This window comes from Dama dama, chromosome 7, assembly GCF_033118175.1.
Source record: "Dama dama isolate Ldn47 chromosome 7, ASM3311817v1, whole genome shotgun sequence".
Lineage (NCBI taxonomy): Eukaryota > Metazoa > Chordata > Mammalia > Artiodactyla > Cervidae > Dama > Dama dama.
The window spans coordinates 8,329,373-8,353,329 of NC_083687.1; the positions used below are offsets into that span (position 1 = coordinate 8,329,373).

At 39.2% G+C, this 23,957-nt stretch overlaps 1 protein-coding gene and 1 long non-coding RNA gene across 5 annotated transcripts in view; both read right to left on the bottom strand.

Annotated features, from left to right (window-relative positions):
* Positions 1-23,957, bottom strand: part of FAM83B (family with sequence similarity 83 member B) — a 100,513-nt gene that overhangs the window by 45,360 nt on the left and 31,196 nt on the right. The window contains exon 1 of one of the 4 annotated variants that reach the window (XM_061146360.1): positions 14,308-14,453. The exons of 1 other annotated variant lie outside the window; for it this stretch is intronic. In XM_061146360.1, coding sequence (XP_061002343.1) covers positions 14,308-14,373 — 66 coding nt within the window. In that variant the 5' untranslated portion in view covers positions 14,374-14,453. Of the gene's footprint in view, positions 1-12,179; positions 12,293-12,678; positions 12,816-14,307; positions 14,454-23,957 lie in introns of those variants that run through there. 2 more of the 4 variants (XM_061146364.1, XM_061146363.1) reach the window with 2 other exon arrangements.
* Positions 118-4,756, bottom strand: LOC133059362 (uncharacterized). Its single transcript, XR_009693536.1, has 3 exons — positions 4,155-4,756; positions 3,665-3,792; positions 118-2,003 (listed from the first exon to the last, which is right to left on the bottom strand). It is a non-coding gene; the product is annotated as an uncharacterized LOC133059362 (long non-coding RNA).

Consider the following 23,957-nt stretch of genomic DNA (forward strand, 5'->3'; position numbering starts at 1 on the left):
CTCTGGGTCATCCCAGTGCACCAGCCCTGAGCACTTGTCTCATGCATCCAACCTGGACTGGTGATCTGTTTCACACTTGATAATATACATGTTTCAATGCTGTTCTCTCAGATCATCCCACCCTCACCTTCTCCCATAGAGTCCAAAAGTCTGTTCTATACATCTGTGTCTCTTTTTCTGTCTTGCATATAGGGTTATCATTACCATCTTTCTAAATTCCATATATATGCATTAGTATACTGCATTGGTGTTTATCTTTCTGGCTTACTTCACTCTGTATAATGGGCTCCAGTTTCATCCATCTCATTAGAACTGATTCAAATGAATTCATTTTAATGGCTGAGTAATATTCCATGGTGTATATGTACCACAGCTTTCTTATCCATTCATCTGCTGATGGGCATCTAGGTTGCTTCCACAGACTTCAATTTTTAAAAATGGTTAATAAAAAAAAGAAAAAAACCTTCCCTGACTTCTGAAGCATAGTAGTAGACTGAATATGACTCAAATTTGATAGTATTTAAAGCACTGTAAGAGAGTGACAGGATTAAAGGTTGATTGCAGAGGCAGTTGATGTATCCTAGGGCCTTATCAGCCTTTGCTTATGCTCCTCTTTTGTATGGTTCTCTTGTGTTTCTCTTGCTATCAGGATGTCAAGCTAACTCTCTCTCTCTTGACAGCATGGCTGCTTATGTCCTAATTTAATATTTGTAATCTGATCTGGGTTTGTAAAGATTTAAGAGCTAATTTGAATTTTGTATAATATAAGGGACTCCCTGGGTCAGGAAGATTCTACTGGATTAGGAAATGGCAACCCACTCTAGTATTCTTGCCAGGAAAATTCCATGGCTGGAGGAGCCTGGCAGGCTGTAGTCCATGGGGTGGCAAAGAGCTGTATCTGACTGAGCAACTGAGCACGCGCACACACAAGGGACTAAGAGGCCTGTTCCACCAAAAAGCTGTTTATTTGTCACGTCTACTTTGGCTGTTCTAGGCTTGATTTCTTTTTTTCTTGATTCTCTGCATCATTCTAGATGGGTGCTATAAATAGGCAGCCAGATCTGAAAAGGTAGCATGTTGGTACGTACTTTAGTTTTAAGCAATCAATAAAGTATTTTAACCAATGATTTTTTTTTTAGGCTTTGCCATGCTTATCTCTGGAAGGACTGATGCTGAAGCTGAAGCTCCAATACTTTGTCCACCTGATGTGAAGAGTTGATTCACTGAAAAAGATCCTGATACTGGGTAAGATTGAGGGCAAGAGGAGAAGGAGATGACAGAGGATGAGATGGCTGGATGGCATCACCGACTCAATGGACGTGAGTTTGAGTAAGCTCTGGGAGACAGTAGAGAACAGGGAAGCCTGGCGTGCTGCAGTCCATGGGGTCACAGAGAATCAGACATGACTTAAAGACTAAACAATAACAAATGTTTTCAGGTTTTGGTTTAAGAGCCCATTTTTCCCTAATTTAGATGCAACCTCTCTCAACAGAGACAACCATTACACATAACATTTACAACACACACAACCAAAAACTATGAACATGAACTTGGCATGTTTATTTTCAGAATATATGATGCCTTGATATTTGAGTGCGTGTCAAAATTCTCTGGCACAACAATCTTTAAACACAAACTGCCCTGAGACAATAAAAGCCAGAACCAATAGCTGGCACATCTACTTGAGAACAGAAAAAACAGACATATATGATAAAAAGATAAGTACAAGTCTCAAGGAAGGACAACACAGTATAGACTGGACAGTGTGCTCAGCGTGTTCGACTCTTTGTGACCCCATGGACTGTAGCCCGCCAGGCTCCTCTGTCCATGGCATTCTCCAGGCAAGAACACTGGCGTGGGTAGCTGTTCATTTCTCCAGGGGATCTTCCTGGCCCAGGGATTGAACCCATGTCTCTAGTGTCTTCTGCATTGGCAGGTGGATTCTTCACCACTGGTGCCATCTGGGAAGCCCACAATAAGGTATAATAGCAGTTTTTGCAAGACTAAAATGAAAAAAAAAAACAGAAGGGATCTTGACGGGGTATCAAATCTGTCCCTTTACCTTCCCAAGAATACATCTGCCCCAGGCAAACCAAAACTTCTCCTATTCAGGCTCAGCAGTGATCATCTCTTCAAATCCTCACTCATCCACACTTTGGATGTTACCGTGGCTGTTTTCCCACACCCCTTCTGAGTTACAGAGTCCAAGGCAATAAAGTATCTATGAATGCCCTGGCAATAATTTGGTTCCAGACTTGGAACTATCATGCTAGCCTGGGTCAAATTACTTAACTTTTTGAAATGTCAGTTTCTTTATTTGAAAAATGGGAAAATAAAGCATACCCCAGAGTCTTTTCAAGGATGAAATAACAGTCTTTCAGGCATGTAGCATCAGACCTAACACATAGCAAAGGCTAGGTGATAGCTGAGTTTGAATGCCAGGCAGTTGGGACCCAGGGCTCATGCCCCATGTTCATGATCCCTGCCCTAAGCTGCCAAATACATTTGCATATTCTGAAGTTTCTTTCTGAAAGGTATCATACCAGATTTTACCCTGCTTATTCCCAATAGTTTTCTGGCCAAAGCCATTTTTCACTAGCAGCCCAATTCCAAGGGTCTACTAATCTTTCTAATATGTCATCTATTGAAAACTGGAGATACAGGTTTTGTATTCTATTCTAGTAAAGAACAAAAATGTTAATTCAAACACCAGATGTGCTTTTCTAAGGCACACCTCTGTAGAGTTCTGTTTCTTACGTTCCCTAAGATGACACATATTTCTAAATAAAATCTCCTCAAATATGTTCTCTCAAATATAAGACACCTGCATAAACTATATCGTATTTATACCATTTTGGGCATATGTGCATTTTTTTATTGGCAGACATCACAAATATGATATGTTACAGAAGGTAGATTATATTTCCCCAATTTATCTAATGATTATTGTCCTAAACAAAATCAAGAAACTCATTGGTATCCATGTAGACTACATATACCATCTATGGGGTGGGGGGGGGGGGCAGGAAAATTGCTTCTAGGACCTGGAGTTTGTAAATTCTGGGCAGATCTGTTGCTTCATGAATTTAGATATGGGACACTGGGAAAGTCATTTAAATCAATGGACTGGAGGTCACTGGCTGCATCCACCACAGCACTTACAGGATTCAAGTGCAGAAGACACACTATTAAATATGAGCCAGGAAGAAACTCTGCTCTCTCACCCTTAAATTAACCCCCAAACTAACAGACAAATGTAAGCATCCAAATGGAAAAACACATTCTCCTTCATGGAATAATTAAGCAGTACAGTTTTCCAACCACTGTAAAACATATTGATTAAGGTTCAAATAAGGTGACACGAAACCAATTATTTTTTAGCACTTGCATCACTTAAAGTAATTTGAATGGCAAACCACTTCCAGAATGGAGAGGAGCAGGATGATCACAGGAATAAATACTGAGGCCTCACATATATTCACATGTGCACGAGAAAGGACTCTGAAGGTTCCTTGTATTTCTCTTCACATAAATATTATCAAAGGAGAATCCTACATGCTAAACTTTAGAAGGATTTTTTTAATAAAAAGTCACTTTCCATCTGCATCATTTTGTTCAGATATTTGACCTTCAATTTAATTTAGAAATTGACTCTGTATATAACCTGATTTAGTAGAAGCGTAACATTTTAATTGGTCCATAGATGTCGGGCATACATCATTGCTGGAAATGTGAAATGTGATGCTGAGAATGTCTTTTAACAACCAGCAGCTGATTTGGCAAAGATCATCTCTAGAACCAAGATATAAAGTGTTAAGTTACTGAACTGACTGATATCAGAAATTTGGTTCATGTTATAAGTGCTGACACATTTGGCATAGTTATTAAACATAATATGCATTCTGCATATTATTAAACAGTTTAGACTTGTAAAAATGTGTCCTAATACATCAACTATAAAATGGATTAACAAATAACTATAATAGGAATAGTCTGTGTCAAGGAACACGTCATTGGTATAAATCAAAAGAATTCTCAGACGTAATCTCATCTCCCTAGTTGATATCAGGCTTCTTACAATAGTTATCTAATGCTGAATAGAGAATTATCTCTAAAAGGCAGTGGCTTCACACAACAAACATCAATTATCTCACAGTTAGTGTGGGTGAAGAATGTGACAGCATTAAGTTAGCTGGGTGGTTCTGACTCCGAGCCAAGGTCGCAGTCATCGGAGGCTGGCTGAGGAGTATCTGCTCCCACGGGGGTTCATTCACACATCAGTTGTAGGAGGTCTTGGTTCCTGGCCCCACGGGCCTCTGTATAAACTGCTGAGGGGCCTCACGACACAGTACATGACTTCTCTCAGAGCAAAAATCATCCAGAGAGAGGGGTAAGCAAGATATCCTACTTGTCACTTGGTCTCACTTCTACCATGTTCTATTCATTAGAGGGGAGTCACTCAGTCTAGAACACACTCAAGGAGAAGGCAATTCAGCTCTACTTTTGGAAGGAGGGCTGTTAAGAGTTGTGGACATGTTAGCACCGGCAACAGTAAGATGGTGTGCCCAAAGTATATACAGAACTAGTAGGCAGAGATGAAGAAGAGCATTTCTGGAAGAGGGAAGGGCAGAAGCGAATATTTAAAGGTAGAAAATGGCAGATGTCAAAGCTCGGGATGGGGAACACATGTAAATCCATGGCTGATTCATGTCAATGTATGACAAAACCCACTACAATATTGTAAAGTGATTAGCCTCCAACTAATAAAAATTAAAAAAAAAAAAAGCTACCGGGGCAGATGCTGGATGTATTGGTACTTCTGTGGCACTTGCGCAATGCAAAGGTACAGGGGTTTGTCATCAGAGAAGGATGACGTGGATCCTTCTGGCAAGTGACTGCAGGGATACTGGAGAAAGCATAATTGTTAGGTAGCAAGATGAGTTAGAGGGACTATTGTGATTAACCATGGAAAGTTGAGAGCAGAACCTGGGCGGTAACAACGGAGAGAATTAGAAGAAGGGAGACGTGGCAGAGGTCCACACCTCAGGGCCTGATGGCAAAACTGGAGGTGTGCGGTGAGAGAGGATGAATCACATGCGATTCCAAGGAGGGCTCGGCATCAGAGAAAGTGAGGATGCCTCTCACAGAGAGAGAAGACAGGAGAAAACGTTTAGTGAACTTCATAGACCCTTTTGGACACAACTGCATCTAAAAGCCCAGTGAGCCCTGTAGGTAAAGATGTGGGACAGTCAGGAAAAATGAAAGGGCAACATTCAGAAGACAGTCCACACCAGAGCTGTAAAGAGGAGGAGGTGTGGATGTGGGAAGGTGCACCACGGGATAACGTGCAGAGAGAACAGACCCAGGGATTAAAACCTTTTAAACATTCACTTGCAGGAGACGGAAAGAGCTACAAAAGGACAGGAGGAAGCAGAACAAAGACAGAGGAATGTCAGAGTGAACAACGGTGAGAGAGGAAAGGTGACCAGTGTTCACAGAGCAGTTGGTGAGGCTGAGGTTTGTTAAAAAGCGGCTGGTGTGTCTTAACCACGTGAAAACCAGTGGCCTCTGAGGCACCAGGTTAGAAAGGAATGGAACAGAGACCCAGACTGCAGAGATGAGAGGAGAGAGAAATAAAGATGCAGAGATACTTGATGATCTACTCCCTAAGGAAGTGTAATGATTTAAAAAATGAGAGAAAGAATGATATCAGGATGGAGGCAAGCAACTCACTCAGTCTGTCATACTGGAAAGCAGAGAGAAATAACCATAAATACGAAATAAAGGTATAGAAATCAAAGTAATAGCACTGCAGGGGGCAGTTAAGATCATAGATTCTTTTTTTTTTTTCTCTCTCTCTCTGAAGAAAACAGATTAGAAGAGATAACAGTCTACATTAGACTTCTGCCAGGGAAAAGCTAGCAGTTGAAAGGGATTCACTTGGAAAGTCCTCATATCCAAGATTTATCCAGGGAAGCAGTTCTTAGAGATTAAGGAGTAAAGATGTTCAATACAGTTTCAAACACTAAGCCCCATTCAAGAAATTCTGGAGTAAGTGTGGAGAAAAGGGAACCCTCAGGCACTGTTGGTGGGAGTGTAAACAGCCGCCATGGAGAGGAGTATGGAGGTTCCTTAAAAAACTAAACACATAGCTACTATATTACCTAGTAATTCCACTCTGGGGCATATATCCAGAAAATGCCATAATTCAAAATGATACATGCACCATAGTGTTCACTGCAGCACTAAATTTACAACAGCCAGGACAAGGAAGCAACTTAAGCATCCATCAACAGAGGAAGGGATAAAGATGTAGTACATCTATCCCATGGATGCCACTCAGTCCATAAACAAAGAGAGATACTGGGTCATTTGCAGAGACATGGATGGACTGAGAGGGTACCATACAGAGTGAAGTAAGTCATAAAGAGAAAACCAAATATTGTATATTAACGGGTATATGTGTAATCTAGAAAGATGGTACAGATGACCTTATTTGCAAAGCAGAAATAGAGATACCGATGCAGAGAAGAAATATATGGATGCTCAAGGGGGAGGGGAAGTGGGAGGAGTGGGAGATTGGGATTGACACATACACATTACTGATTCCATACACAGAAGAGGTAATGAACGAGAACCTACTGTCCAGGACAGGGAATGCAGTGCTCTGTGCTGGTCTGAACAAGAAGGAAATTCAGCAAGGAGGGAGTATGTGTATGTGTGTGGCTGGTTCACTTTGCTGTACAATAGAGACTAACGCAATTTTGTAAAGCAACTAAACTCCAATAAAATAATTTAAAAAATTATCCTGTCACCCCTTCTTTATTATGGTGATTGCATGAGTTGAATATATGGTGACATAGGTCACAGCAATCTGTAAGCAGTTTCTTTGGCAGTAACTAGGAAATCAAAAACAGAGACTTTTTCTACTTCTGGGGTTGAGGGGAGAATTTCACATGTGTAATCAGTGAGTGCATTCCTTGGGTCACACTTCCTGAAGTGTTATTTTAAAATGATTATTTGGGCTCTCAATTTATTTGGTCTTACCATTAAAAATAAAACAGTGTGGACACACACGTTAATGTGAAACTAAGCTCTGGGAAACCTGTGACTGAGCTCCAGGGATTCCGCTACTGTGAAACTATGGAAATAAATCATGAAAGCTCTGATGACTGAATCAAAACGGGTCTACTTTTACAAGCACATTAAAAGGCAGCTGACGTGACAACCTTTTATTATAGAAGCAAGTTGCATGGTTTTCCAAATTGGATTGTTAACAGAAATAAACTCTTTGAAATTTAACATAGAAAGAGAAAAAGGCCTGCGTGCTTTGCTCAATGAGTACATTTATTGTTTGAACATGGCAGACATTTTCTGAAAAAAGATGAAATGAACATACATCTGAAAAAATTTTCCCAAACCTTATGCTTTCTATACTATAACTTTTGATGAATATAATGCTATAAAATCATTGTATTTGTTTTCACTTGGGGCAGTTCTTTCCTCTTGATACTTTGAATAGATTCTGGCATTATATATTTTTGTTTAAAAATGTTTAGGTAGTTCCCTGGTAGATCAGTAGTTAGGACTCTGCGCTTTCACTGTTGTGGCCCCAACTTCAATCCCTGGTCAGGGAACTAAGATCCCACAAGTTGTGCAGCACAGACAAAATCAAAAACAGAATATTTTAAAAAATTAAGTTTAACAGAAATGGTTAAAATATAAAAGTTTCATGTATAAAATGTGTATGTAAACATCACTATTAAATAATATATTATTATACACGATATTTATAAAGTTTATAAAGCCATTTTAAAAAGATACACACAGAGGTTTCTTTTAAGGCTTTAAACCTAAGAGCACTTAAATTCTATTAAATTTCCCATAGAGTTAAGCAGCTTAAGCAATATGCGTTAAGATTTTAAACATGAAGAAATGAAAAGTATGCACATATAAAACATATGTAAACATGAACATCTATCCTTGCACAGATAGAACAACTATACATAAACTTATTTGCACTTGTATACTATTTTAAGTAGTATTTTAAACATAAGACTGCATCATTTGTAGCTTAAATAGATGAAACTATGAAGATGATGGTTGAAATAATGATCTTGATGACGTGTACTGTGTGGAAAAATGTTGGAAAGTAAGGCATGCAGAGGAAAAATAAGATACAGGATGGTTTCTGTCCATAAACATGTTGGAAATTCTTAAAATAAGAGTAAAATAAAAAGTCTTTAACTGATTCACTGAATGAGTAATAACTATATTTAAGTAGTAGACAAATTTTAAACAACTTCTCGAAACTTTAAAATAGTGATAACTTTACCCTTTAGTTTCATTTTTAACTCTATAAATACATATCTAAGATATGCATAAATGTTTTTCTTCAATTCGCATGCAGATAGACTCTGTGATATTTAATGATACCAATTCATTTTAAATTAAGTGAAAGGCAGTCCTCTGATACAAGACTTTGATAGCTTGTGCTAGACCAAATTTCTTACTGGAGACAATAAGGGCTGAAAAACAAAAATAAAGGTAGACAGGATTTGTGGAGCCAAAATCAGAGATAAAGGAGAAACAAGAGGAAATGGAGTGTTTCCTGCCACTTTTCACAGAGAAGGGCAGTAACGGCAGTGAGCTGTGGTGAAGTGCTTGCAGCAATTTCAGAACTATGGAGAAAGCAACACTGGGCTCTCACACCACCAACGCAGAAAGGACTTTAGGACACCGGATAGCAGAGAACAGAGAATCACAGCAAAGTGAACCCAGGATTCCACGCAGTTATTGCCCTAAAGACACTCCCGCAATCTTAGATTGCTCACAGGGAGGGAAGAAAGCTGATAAGCGGGTAGAGTTTAAGAGAGCTTTTGACAATCACATTATGAAGACAAAAATTGGAGTTGAGATTCTTCCAAGAAAAAGAGGCTCCTGTAAATACCTCCAGCGAAATCCCAGAAGAGTTACTCTAGAAGTAAATGAAAACTGAACAGCCCACTGTGTGTCAGAGTAAATGTCATCCTCATACTTCCGTCGCTATGGAATAGGTTGATTTACTCTTACTTCAACTGTCAGTTTAAAGAAAACTAAGTCCTCTTTAATGGAGATTGCTTCTGCATCTTTTCGTACTAAATAGACAGCATTCAATCAAAACAATTTCCAAGGAGGTGAAAGGATGCAAACAAAGGACCAAAAACACCAAGAGGAAAAACAGACAGATAACAGAGAAAGATGTACAGTGATCCAGATCACTGGCGTTACAGAGACAGACTCTGAAATAACTCACTGAGGCATTCAAGGGTTATACGGGAGATGTGGGTTCAATCCCTGCATCAGGAAGATCCCCTGGAGAAGCAAATGGCAACCCACTCCAGTATTCTCGCCTGAGAAATCCCATGGACAGAGGAGCCTGGTTGGCTACAGTCATAGGGTCACACAGAGTCAGACAAGACTGAGCGACTAAGCAACAATAACAACAATTATATGGGTGAAAAATACCAATACCAAAATTAAGAATTCAACAGTTGAGTTTAACAATAAATAATCCTCAAAGAAAGGATTATTGACTTAAAGATACCTACATAGAAAACATTTATCTCTCTGTATAAAATGATGAAATGATGGAAGAGATAAAATGATGGAAAACACAAAAATGAATATAAAATATATACAGGTTATACTTAAATAAACAAAAATTTAAAAACATACAAATTAATACCAGCAATTAGAATTCCTGGGATAGGAATAGAAATAGGATAGAGATCAACATTTGAGCAGATGCTAGCTGAGATACTTCCTAAAGAGCAGACAGACACAACACAGATTAGAGAAGCTTTACTAAGAAAAAAATTTAAAAATAAGTACTCACTCAGTTACATAATATTAAAGTTACAGAAATGAAAATAAATTCTTAAAAGCAGATATGGAAAAAAGATATATTATCTCTAAATAAGCAACAATAAAAGTCAGCTGACTTTACAAATATAGTGATATTTTATTTTAAAAAATTTCACAGAAAGTGCTGTTTATATTTCATGTCATATTCAACATTGTAAAAGAAGCCCTAGCAATGTAATGAGGTACTCAAAAAATATAAAAGTTAAATGGATTGTAAAAGGGAAAATAAAACTAGCATTAGTTACAGACATGATGATATACCTAGAAAGTCCAAATAGTCTATATATAAACTATTGGAATTAATAAATGAATTTATCAAGTCATTGAATCCAAGGTTAAAGTACAAAAAATACATGTATTTCTATACACAAGCAAAGGAAAAATTAGAATAAAATATCATTTTGAATATGATCAAAAAGCAACAACAGCTAATAAATCAAATGATATGTAATACCTATATATAGAAAACTACAAAATCCCACTGAAAGAATGTATTTATAACTAAATAAATGGAGGAATAGACCTCACTCATGAATTGGAAGATTCAGTATTGTGAAGTTTAATTCTGTTCAAACAGTATGTAGATGCAATATAATCCCAATCAAAAGCTCAGATTTTTTTTTTTTAATTGATAAAAGGATTCTAAAATTCCTACAGAGAAGCCAAGGATTTAGAATAACTGAGGCAATATTGGGTGGCTTCCCTGGTGGCTCAGACGGTAAAGCGTCTGCCTGCAATGTGGGAGACCCGGGTTCAATCCCTGGGTTGGGAAGATCCCCTGGAGAAGGAAATGGCAACCCATTCCAGTACTCTTGCCTGGAAAATTCCATGGACAGAGGAGCCTGGTAGGCTACAGTCCATGGGGTCACAAAGAGTCGGAAACGATTGAGTGACTTCACTTTCAAGGCAATATTGAAGGAAAATAAAACTAGAGGATGTAATGCTACCACATAGAGACATTTAATATAAAGGTATAAAAACTAAAACACTGTCGTCTTGGAACAAAGTTAGGGATAGATCCATGGAATAGAATACAGCAAAAGTATACTAATGTCTGAATGGCAATAGTGGTACTGCAGTTACACATGGAAGGGATGATAAATGCTGCTAGGTCAACTTGATACTATTTCTACAAAACCCAAAATGGACCCTGACTTCATGATACATATAAATCAATACCAGAAGGATTTGCAGACCCAAAGGTGTGTGTGTGTGCATGGTCAGTCGTGTCCTTTGCGAACCCATGGACTATGAGCCGCAATGACTGCAAGCTGCAGACATGTATCTGACAAAAAATTCACCCGTGCATGAGCGCTCAGTCACTCAGCCGTGTCCAACTCTGTGTAGCCTGTCATGCTCTTCTGTCCATGGGATTCTCCAGGCAAGGAAACGGAGTGGGTTTCCATTTCTACTCCAGGGATCTTCCCAACCCAAGGATCAAACCTGCATCTCCTGCATGGGGAGGCGGGTTCTTTACCACCGAGCTACCTGGGGAGCCCCAAAGAATTCACAGATGGTGAAAAAGATTCGTAGAAATCAATTTTAAACAAAGAAATACCACGCTTAAAAAAAAAAAAAGAAGAAGAAGAAAACAATGGGTGAAGAACCCTGAGCACTATGACAAGAGTGGAGAACACAGCTCATCTAAAATCCAAAGGACAAGCATCAAAGTGACAATATCATAGGGCAACTGACCAATCCAAGTCTGCTGAGGGAACTGATCAGAGCTCAACTTAGCAAGTAAAACTGAACAAGGATTTTAAAAGATGAATGGGAGGCAAAGAATAAGCCCAGGGAGGCTCCACAGAGGAGAATAATCATGTAGAAAATCAGGACACAATCAGCTGCCTTGGAAAGCCTGCAGAAAGTCAGAGCTGTAACCCTGCAGAGTCAGGTGAGGGGAGGGAAGAGGAAGGAGATAAAGGGCAAAGGTGAGCAGGAGCCGCCTTCCACAGGAGGAGCCTCGTATATGCCATGTTTGTCCACCTGGACTCTATCAGGTAGATCATCAAGACCCAACCGTAATAAGACCTGCACAAAAGTGTCCTGAGAATTCAGTGGTTTGCCCCGTACCAATAGGCAAGGACTATTAGGTGCTCTGTCTGGGTTCAAGTTCCAGCATCGCCTTTCCTACTTCAAATCCTAGTAAAAAGTTATTAATCTCTTTGTTCTTCACCCATGAAAGGAGGCAACAGAGGTACCTATCTGAGAGAGCTCCTGTGAATATAAATGTCAATCCATATAAAGAGCTTACCATACTGCCGGGCACGTACCAGTCAATAAATGCTAGAGAGTATTAAAGTCAGGAACAAATTTAGTGCTCCTTCCCAGTAGAGAAGCAATCCAGGATGTAAGCGTTTGGGAATGGAATCAAGACACCTGAAGACAATTTGTCCTGAGGGTTACTAATCAGTTAGGTGACTTTGACCTTTGAGGCTTCTTCAAATTTCCAACTGCTCATAGTAAAAAGGCTACCTGGTCACCGGGTTCATATTCTTTTCTTTTTTTTTTTTTAAGTAACCATTCTTGAATTTCAGGCGGCTTGATTATGACTGCTACTGTGACAAAGACACTGATTGTTTTCCACGATTATGGATTTTCCAGGAGCACATATCGGATTGATATTTAGCCAAATGGCAATGTTTCTGCATGCTCACATTTATTTACTTGCTTAAAACAGTCATTTGACTTACTGGGGGAAATTGATAGGTGATGATTAACAAGACACTAATACAGCCTGAAACAAAGTTTAGAAAGAAAATGTACACTTACTGATTTCTCTGCTTTTAAAGCTTCGAGAGTGCTTATTGAGTAGCCAATAATTACACAAAGACGGTGATGAGGCTTTCTTCATTTCTAAAGGAATGTTCCTGGGATTCTCATCATATCAGCACGGATGTACAGAGTGGGAGGAGGGTGGGGACAGATCTAGACAGAAGGACCCACCCCGCCTACAGCAGCGGCTGCCCCGGTGAGAAACGGGACATTATCACTGATATTATTTACAACTGCCAGAGCACTGTGTCATAAAAGGCAGACTGCCTCTTAGTCAGTCTTATTACTGTTTTCAAATTCCCAAGAGGCAGTGAACTTCCTTATTACCTGCACCCAGGCACCCTTCACTGCCCTCATTCTATGCCACTGCTTATCGGCACAGGAAAGCAAGTATTTTATTATGGAAAAGTCCTAAGTGGAAAAGTCAGGAGGCAAATTGTTACACTTAATTTCAAGTATGATCTCAAGTATATCACATATGAACATTCTATGTCAAAGATGTAATATTGGGTGTTAAGAGATTTACACACACATATAAAATACACACTTGGGTGCACGTGTACTTTCCTGTCCATCTACTTATATCTTAGAGGGAAGAAAATACCTAATTTTTATTTTCTTAACTCTTTCTTGTATTTTCCCCATATTTTCTATAAGGAATATGTATACTCTGATAATAAGAAAAAATAAACCTTTATTCTATATATTCGTTGAACTAGTAATCCCTGTCTGCCAATAAATATTTTGGCAAAATATTTTTCTACTTTGAAACTTTAAGAAGTATCTCTATAATACTCTGATACATAGAGTAAAAAAGGTGGAAAAAAATCCAGACCCTTTGTAACACATAGGTCACTCACATAATGGCCAATACCCTCAAGTTCTTATCTGTAAATCTCCCATAAATCTTTTAGCACATCCCCCAAATACTAAACTCTAAACCACTAAACCACTTGAAGCATTTCTTTTTCCATTTCTATGACCTAGTAGAGTGTCCTGAACTTAACAAGGATTTAATAGATACATATAAACTATATATAGTGTAGTATATAGTTGTAACTTTTTATTTAGAAATAAATTTTATTGACTTAAAATCAAATAGTTAGGACATTTAAAAATAACTCTCCCAAATCACCTTCCTTAAGATACTGAATTAAGTAGTTATAGTATTCTACCTCTACAAGAAATTGAAGGTATAATATATTCTCATTTCAAGAAGACATCTTCAGCTCTGGGCCATTATCAGCCTCTTGGTGAGCTTTTACCAACATCTGTTATAACCTACTTATATTTCCCTCTACATTTTAACTAACCAACAAAATGTTAATATGTGCAAGAACAGATGTGATGGTATCACTCAGAAACATTTCATGACCTCCCACTATCCATACTCACAAAGCCGGACTGAAGGACCTTTACAGTTTGATCTCAACACTCTCTGCCTTCCTTTTTCCAGCCCCACTCTGCTCCCTCCACATTCCCTGTTGTTGAAAATGCCGTACATCTCCTACTCCTCCACACATATGATCCACAGTGATCTCTCAAGAAAGTGAGGTCCCAACAAATGCCTTCCCAGTTGTTGTCTTTCCTTCACCAGATCAGCATATAGGACTGCTTAACACTTGCCTTTGGGAGGTTCTGCTTCTCCGCAGGTTTTGTGTCCTCCTGCTTTATCAGGCCTTGGGTCATCATCCAGCCAGGTTCTTATCTCACACGCTATTTACCTACTTATTTGTATCTCAGGCTTATCCAGCTATGTCCCAGTCCATTCCTCACCAACGACCTCAGGATCAGGACTGTCTCAAAGTCCAGTCACTCTGGGTATAGATTATAATCTGAACCCTAGTCACTATTTAGACAGTGGTGGCTGTAGTCACCAGTCAGCTATGTCAGGGCTGTGGTGAAAATGATAACTTAAAGGCCTCTGTGACTTGGTCTCTGCCTGCATCTTGATTCAAACACGCTGATGACTCTGAAGCCAACTTCAGGGACAATGTCATCATGCCAAATGCTCAGATCAAAAATGTTGGAGTAATCTTATATTTTCAATTTATTTCATACCTTGTATCTTACTGCCTTTAAAATATATCCAGAATCTGATCATCACTGCTACCATCATGGCAATCTAAGACAAGAAAATCTCACACTTGAATTACTGTAATAGCCTCTGCTAAGTTCATTCTTGGGTTCCTTCCCAGATGGCGCCAGTGGTAAAGAACCCGTCTGCCAATGCAGGAGACATAAGAGACGTGGGTTCAATCTGTGGTCGGAAAGATCCCCTGGAGGACAAAATGGCAATCCACACCAGTATTCTTGCCTGGAGAATCCCATGGACAGAGGAATCTGGAGGGCTACACTCCAGGGGGTCTCAAAGAGTCAGACAGTTCAGTTCAGTTCAGTCGCTCAGTCATGTCCGACTCTTTGTGACCTCATGGACTGCAGCACGCCAGGCCTCCCTGTCCATCACCAACTCCTGGAGATTACTCAAACTCATGTCCATTGAGTAGGTAATGCCATACAACCATCTCATCCTCTGTCATCCCCTTCTCCTCCTGCCCTCAATCTTTCCCAGCATCAGGGTCTTTTCAAATGAGTCAGCTCTTTGCATCAGGTGGCCAATGTACTGGAGCTTCAGCTTCAATATCAGTCCTTCCAATGAATATTCAGGACTGATTTCCTTTAGGATGGACTGGTTGGATCTCCTTGCAGTTCAAGGGACTCAAGAGTCTTCTCCAACACCACAGTTCAAAAGCATCAATTCTTTGGCCCTCAGCTTTCTTTGTAGTTCAACTCTCACATCCATACATGACTACTGGAAAAGCCATAACTGACTAGATGGACCTTTGTTGGCAATATCTCTGCTTTCCAATATGCTGTCTAGATTGGTCATAACTTCCCTTCCAAGGAGAAAGTGTCTTTTAATTTCAAGACTGCAGTCACCATCTGCAGTGATTTGGGAGCACAAAAAAATAGTCAGCCACTGTTTCCATTGTTTTCCCATCTATTTGCCATGAAGTAATGGGGCTGGATGCCACGATCTTGGTTTTCTGAATGTTGAGTTTTAAACCAACTTTTTCACCCTCACCTTTCATTTTCATCAAGAGGCTCTTTAGTTTTGCTTCACTTTCTGATATAAGGGTGGTGTCATCTGCATATCTGAGGTTATTGATATTTCTCCTGTCAATCTTGATTCCAGCTTGTGCTTCATCCAGCCCAGTGTTTCTCATGATGTACTCTGCATATAAGTTAAATAAGCAGGGTGACAATATACAGCCTTGACATACTCCTTTCCTGATTTGGAATCAGTCTGTTGTTCCATGTCCAGTTCTAACTGTTCTTTCCTTATCTGCATACAGATTTCTCAGGAGGCAGGTCAGGTGGTCTGGTATTCCCATCTCTTTCAGAATTTTCCAGTTTGTTGTGATTGACACAGTCAAAGACTTTGGCATAGTCAATAACGCAGAAGTAGTTGTTTTTTTTCTGGAACTCTCTTGCTTTTTCAATGATCCAACAGATGTTGGCAAGTTGATCTCTGGTTTTTCTGCCTTTTCTAAATCCAGCTTGAACATCTGTTTGGAAGTTCATGATTCACAAACTGTTGAAGCCTGGCTTGGAGACTTTTGAGCACTATTTTGCTAGTGTGTGAGATGAGTTAGACACGACTGGAGCAAATTAGCAAGCTTATTATTGAGCCCTTATAGTTAATTTTCAATACTGCAGCCAGATGTATACTTTTAAAATACAGCATATTTCAAATTGATCATGTCTCTCTTTTGCCCAAAATTCTCCAGTGGCTCCCCATTTTACATGGAGCATAAACCAAGGTCCTTGTAATGGTCCATGAGGACCTCATGGTACCTCACTGAACTCACCTGCTCATCTCCCTTTGGCTTCTTGGGTCCAGGAACTGGCATCCACACTACTCCTCTGATACACAAGAAGGCATGTCCTTGCCCTAAAGCTTACCCCATGTCCAGTCTGCTCTGCCCACAAGTAGATGCAGGGCCCATTCCTTTTTTCCTGAAATCTTGACTTCATCATCACCTTGCTGATGAAGCCTCTTCTGAGAACCCAATTTAAAATCTTAAACTGCCCCTTGCCACCACTCAATACTCCTTACCCTCCATATTTGTGTTCTGTTTTTCTCCATAGAAAAATATTTCATTTATTGTGCTTATTACCTAAATATCCCTATTTGTCCATAAGCTCCATTAAAGGCAGTGTTTCTTTGGGGTTTTATTCCTTTATGTTTCTCAGAATTTAGAACTGTACTTGACATGCAGTTTACATTAAATAAATATGTGCTGAATGAGTGAGCTGCCTGCTATACTGATCACCTGTTAAAGCTAGTCGAAGCCTGGCTGATCCAGTCATAGCTGAACGCAACAGACGCCAAATAACAATCTCATTGATTACTTCTTCTAAGGTCTCATTTATGTGAAACCCAGAGAATTTGTTTCTTTCCCGTGTGTCCTAATACAGTCTGCATCCTAGGTGCTACACCCCACCCACGTATCACAGTCCTCTGTCGGCTCCAGTCGGTCAGTCCTGACTTCTAGCGGCAAATCCCACAGTGGCCTTGTGTCTGGCCCATTTAGAACCAGCACACCCACATGGACACCAACTGCTGTCCCTGCCAGACCCTCTCACCAGGTCTTCTACAGCCCCCATTTGGGAGTATGCCACCATTCATACTTTCTGATTATGATCCTTTTGGATCATTACCACTGACTTCTTCATGCCTATTACCAGAAAGCAGATTATTCCTCATTAAAATACAGATGATAAAAGTACCTATTTCACGAGGCGGGGGGTGAAGGTCAATTTAAAGTAGTGCATGTAAACTGCTGAACAGTACATGACACATAAGTGTTCAACAAATATTACTTGTTACTGTTACTGGATTACACAACACAAATCCTTTCCTCAAAATCAGTTGCTAGTTCCAGTCCTGCTAATAAAAGCTAAGCCATGTTTTTCAAGAAATTTGAAGAGTGACTAGTTAAACGACATGTAAAATGGATATAAAGTATATGTTTCATGATGAATCTGTGGCAACTCCAGGAGAATGGGCAAAAATCCTTGAGCTACAAAACGTCAATCTGATGCGAGAACCTCCCTCACCTCAAAAAGACATCCTAAAGCAACCCCCTGCCATTACATTTCATGTCTTATTAAGAGAACAGATAAGGAAAGGAAAGTTACATCCCTTTATTCTCATGGAAGTTAACATTTGATAAGATACTTCAGTCTGACCTGAGGTCCTAAGTTTATCACCCCAAACAGCTGCAAACCTCAATTTGTTTATATCATTTTTAAAATAATTTTGCTTATTTATTTCTTTTTGGCTGTGCTGGGTCTTCGTTGCTCCATGGGCTTTTTTCTAAGTTGCAGCCACAGGGGCTGTTGTCTAGTTTCAGAGCACAAGCTTCTCACTGCAGCGGCCTCTCTTCGTGTGGAGCGGGCTTCAGGAGTTGCGGCTCCTGGGTTCTAGAACACAGCCCCAAGAGCTGTGGTGCACAGCTTAGTCAGTCCATGCACGTGGGGTCTGCTCAGACCACCAGAGACTGAACTGGATCTTCTGCACTGGCAGGCGGATTCTTCACCACTGAACCACCAGGGAAGCCTCCATTTACATCGCGTTAAACAGGGATGCCCACAGAGCTGAGGTTAAGTTCTCTTCATCCATGCTCTTTTGACTTCCCATTGGAATATCACGTGCCCCTTTCTCCTGTGCAGAATGATTTTTCTGGCTCTGCCCTAGAAAAGCATCTGAGTTTGCAAAACTGCTAAATTCTATCCCTATGAACTTTCGGTATCACATAGACATTAGGAAAACCGAATGTTTTATGATCATAATGTTTTATGATGACAATTAGACCTGCCATTCCAAAAACTACTAAAGGTGGGGTATCAGAAAAATATTACACATTTCAATAAGTACCTGTTTATTTTTTATTTTAATCCTATGACAGGAAGGAAAATGAGTAAACAGAAATTATCACTAAAAAATAAGCTGTCTGACTGAAGGGGCTGCTTAAAAAAAATAAATAAATAATAAGCTGTCTACTTCAGAGATCCCAGAATACATTGAACTAAGTTCTGTGCCATGGTCAATAACAATCCCCCTCACAGTTTAGTAGAAAGAATATACACACCACATGCAATCCTAGGGGAATTGCTTCTCACAGCTCAAATTGTAAAAAAAAAAAAAAAAAAAAAGAATTAAAGGATACCAAAAGATAATAACTGAGGGCAGAAAATGGTCTTAGAAACATTTCCCTTAATCAAATAAATAATGTGTACTCTTAATAATTCAAATTTTAAAACCTTTTTTTCCCCCAACTAGTAATAGAGATATAGGTTAACATCACCAAGGCAGAGTTTCTGATGTTTACTGTCTCCTATAAATGATTTTAAGTATTCTTTTAAAAGTTAAACTCTTGCCCAAATTGCCACTGTCAAATAAAAATAGGTTAAAAATGAAAATCAAAGGTGATTTTTAGATTTTACCTGATAAGACATAGCCTGGTAAAACACCTGAAACTCATAAATCACACATGACTTTAGTATAAAAAACAAGCTGGAGATCTTATATAACAGTTTTATTTGTATTTTTTTCATACATTTCAGATTAATTGCTTCCATTAAGCAAAAAAAGAAGTAGCCCCTCTGTCTGGAAAGTAAGAGTTTTAAGCTGAGATGACTAATTAGGGTAAGTCTTAAATAATATGTCCTATATTACATTTTTAATTATATCAGAAATATTTAGTAAGTAATAATAGTTCAAAAACTCAGGGTTATTTGAACTTTGGACACTAAATGTCAGGTCTAAAATAAAACTTACAAAAAATTGCTCTTCTTTTTTTATAAATATAAAATCTTTGTATAAAAATCCAAAAAATTTTCACTTTTCAAATTAGAGATGAAATGGAATGACTCTTTTTTTTTCTCTTGGTCTACAACAATGTTCACCATCCTCCCCCTTAGCTTTTCACCAAAATTCTGTATCTTTTCAGATCTTAGCATGGTTTAGAATTTCTTCTTCAATTTTGAAAAACTGTCCATTAAAGAGGATGCCTTTCTGCACATCGTGAGTATAAAATCTGTAACATGTAAGCTGTCTTCACAGTAGGTAGTATTTTCAAGTATACATACTTATGTTGAATCAATATTTTCCCATTTTGAACCTTCTAAGCAATAACCCTTGGAAAATGCTATGCACTTCGCTAATGCACTGTTACATAATCACCACAATACTTCAGAAATGGATTTGAGTCATTTCACCAATAGCTAATAACCTCGGCTGCCATTCCTGGTAAGATGCCGTCTCCTTAGATGCTGGACTTGGTCATTAATTTGCTCTCACTTTTAAAAAAGAAAGGCCAAATCACAATGATGCAAAAATAAAGGCTTATGAAATTTTGACAACATAAAGGTCTGGAAAAATATAGTAAGAGGAAGAAAAGTAGAAGGAGGAGGAAGAGGAATAGAGGTTGTCATCATCTCAACACCACACGCACCAAACATATGGGGGTAACAGGGTACACATGTCAGCCCATCCATTCCACTCTCACCAGGACCCACTGGAGTATTAGCAGACCCATTTCACAGATGGGAAAACTAAAGCTCAGAGAGGTTGTAGTACAATGTCTAATGCAAACAGCTGTTTGAATTGGGATTCAACCTGGCCCTAACTGACTCTGCAATTCAGAGCCTTCATGAGATTCCATGAAGTCTCTTTGAAAAAAAATCATCATTTGAAATTGGTCAGTTAAAGGAGGATACAATATTTTGCCCATAAAAGTTATCAAGTGAATCAAGAAACCTCAACTACTTCTTTGCAGCCAAAGATGGAGAAGCTCTTTACACTCAGCAAAAGCAAGACCAGGAGCTGACTGTGGCTCAGATCATGAACTCCTTATTGCCAAATTCAGACTGAAATTGAAGAAAGTAGGGAAAACCACTAGACCATTCAGGTATGACCTAAATCAAATTCCTTATGATTATACAGTGGAAGTGAGAAATAGATTTAAAGGACTAGATCTGATAGACAGAATGCCTGATGAACTATGGACAGAGGTTCGTGACATTGCATAAGAGACAGTGATCAAGACAATCCCCAAGAAAAAGAAATGCAAAAAAGCAAAATGGCTGTCTGAGGAGGCCTTACAAATGGCTGTGAAAAGAAGAGAAGCAAAAAGCAAAGGAGAAAAGGAAAGATATACCTATCTGAATGCAGAGTTCCAAAGAATAGCAAGGAGAGATAAGAAAGCCTTCCTCAGTGATCAGTGCAAAGAAATGGAGGAAAGCAATAGAATGGGAAAAACTAGAGAACTCTTCAAGAAAATCAGAAATACCAAGGGAATATTTCATCCAAAGATGGGCTCAATAAAGGACAGAAATGGTATGGACCTAACAGAAGCAGAAGATATTAAGAAGAGGTGGCAAGAATACAAAGGACTACACAAAAAAGAGCTTCACAACCCAGATAATCATGATGGTGTGATCACTCGCCTAGAGCCAGACATCTTGGAATGTGAAGTCAGTGGGCCTTAGGAAGCATCACTACAAATAAAGCTAGTGGAGGTGATAGAATTCCAGTTGAGCTATTTCAAATCCTAAAAGATGATGCTGTGAAAGTGCTGCAATCAATAAGCCAGCAAATTTGGAAAACTCAGCAGTGGTCACAGGACTGGAAAAGGTCAGTTTTCATTCCAATCCCAAAGAAAGGCAATGCCAGAGAATGCTCAAACTAATGCACAATTGCACTCATCTCACACACTAGCATAGTAATGCTCAAAATTCTCCAAGCCAGGCTTCAATGATATGTGAACCATGAATTTCCAGATGTTCAAGCAGAATTTCGAAAAGGCAGAGGAACCAGAGATCAAATTGCCAACATCCACTGGATCATCGTAAAAGCAAGAGAGTTCTATTTCTGCTTTATTGACTAAGCCAAAGCCTTTGACTGTGTGGATCATAATCAACTGTGGAAAATTCTGAAGGAGATAGGAATACCAGACCACCTGACCTGCCTTCTGAGAAATCTGTACACAGGTCAGGAAGCAACAGTTAGAACTGGACGTGAAACAACAGACTGGTTCCAAATAGGAAAAGGAGTATGTCAAGGCTGTATACTGTCACCCTGCTTATTTAACTTATATGCAGAGTACATCATGAGAAACGCTGGGCTGGAAGAAGCACAAGCAGGAATAAAGATTGCCAGGAGAAATATCAGTAACCTCAGATATGCAGATGACACCCCTCTTATGGCGTCTCTTGATGAAAATGAAAGAGGAGAGTGAAAAAGTTGGCTTAAAGCTCAACATTCAGAAAACCAAGATCATGGCATCCGGTCCCATTACTTCATGGCAAATAGATGGGGAAACAGTGACAGACTTTATTTTGGGGGGCTCCAAAATCACTGCAGATGGTGACTGCAGCCATGAAACTAAAAGACGCTTGCTCCTTGGAAGGAAAGATATGACCAACCTAGACAGCTTATTAAAAAGCAGAGACATTACTTTGCCAACAAAGGTCGCGTCTAGTCAAGGCTATGGTTTTCCCAGTGGTCATGTATGGATGTGAGAGTTGGAGTATAAAGAAAGCTGAGCACTGAAGAATTGATGCTTTTGAACTGTGGTGTTGGAGAAGACCCTTGAGAGTCCCTTGGACTGCAAGGAGATCCAACCAGTCCATCCTAAAGGAAATCAGTCCTGAATATTCATTGGAAGGACTGATGCTGAAGCTGAAACTCCAATACATTGGCCACCTGATTCAAATAGCTGAGTCATTTGAAAAGACCCTGATGCTGGGAAAGATTGAAGGCAGGAGGAAAAGGGGATGACAGAGGATGAGATGGCTGGATGTCATCACCTACTCAATGGACATGAGTTTGAGTAATCTCCAGGAGTTGGTGATGGACAGGGAGGCCTGGCGTCCTGCAGTCTATGGGGTCACAAGGAGTCGGACACGACTGAGTGACTGAACTGAACTGAACTGAAAGAGCATTTTTTTTCCCCTTTCCTCTCCCTTATGTAACTGTGTTAAAAATTATATACTTAATATCAGGGTTACTGGTCGTAGTGGAAGATAGGAGAACAGCACCAGGGTTGGCATAGAAAGAGTATTCCCATGCAATTACAATGACAGTTGACATGGTAATGTCAGAGTAATTTAAAAAAGACTTTTTCACAAAATCTACAAACAAGAAATGCTGGAGAGGGTATGGAGAAAGGAGAACCCATTTGTATTGTTGTTGGGAATATAACTTGAGATAGCCACTATGGAGAATAAGACAGAGGTTCTTTAAAAAACTAAAAATAGATCTATCACATGACCCAGCAATCCCACCACTGGGCATATACCCAGAGAAAATCATAAGTCAAAAAGACACATGTGCCCCAGTGAGTGTTCATTGCAGCACTGTTTACAATAGCCAGGACATCAAAACAACCTAGATGCCCAGTGACAGGTGAAAGAATAAGGAAGACGCAGTGTATATATACAGTGGAGTATTACTCATTCATAAAAAGGGACAAAACTGAGTCATCTTTAGAGACATGGATGACCCAGAGACTGTCATACACAGTGAACCAAGTCAGAAAGACAAAAACGAATATTAATGTATATATGTGGGATCTGAGCAAAGAACTGGATAGATGATCTTATTTATGAAACAAAAATAGAGACACAGATATAGAGAACACACAGATACCAAAGGGGAAGGGGGGGATGGGATGAGTTGGGAGATTGGGATCTATATCTATCTATCTATCTATCTATCTATCTATATATATATATATATATATATACTGTTGATACTGTGTATAAAATAGGTAACTAATGAGAACCTACTGTATAGCACAGGGAACTCTACTGAATGCTCTGTGATGACCTAAAACGGGAAGGAAATTCAAAGAAGAGATCTATGGACACATATAGGTGATTCACTTTGCTGTACTGTAGGAATCAATACAACATTGTAAAGCAACTATAACTACTCTGATAAAAAATTTTGTAAAAAAGATTCTTAACAAGATTTCTCTCTCTTTCTCAATACACACACACAGAGAGACACACACACACATTTACACACACATATAATGCATTTACTCAAAGAAAAGCTGTTAAATTAACATCACAGGATACTACTGTCATTAAATCTGACTAAGCAAAAGCTATTTCCTGGAAGAAACTAATTTTGAGTCAAATTTAAAGAATGAAATATTCATGGTGAGTGCTGAAATAGGAAGGGTGCAGAGAGGAAATTT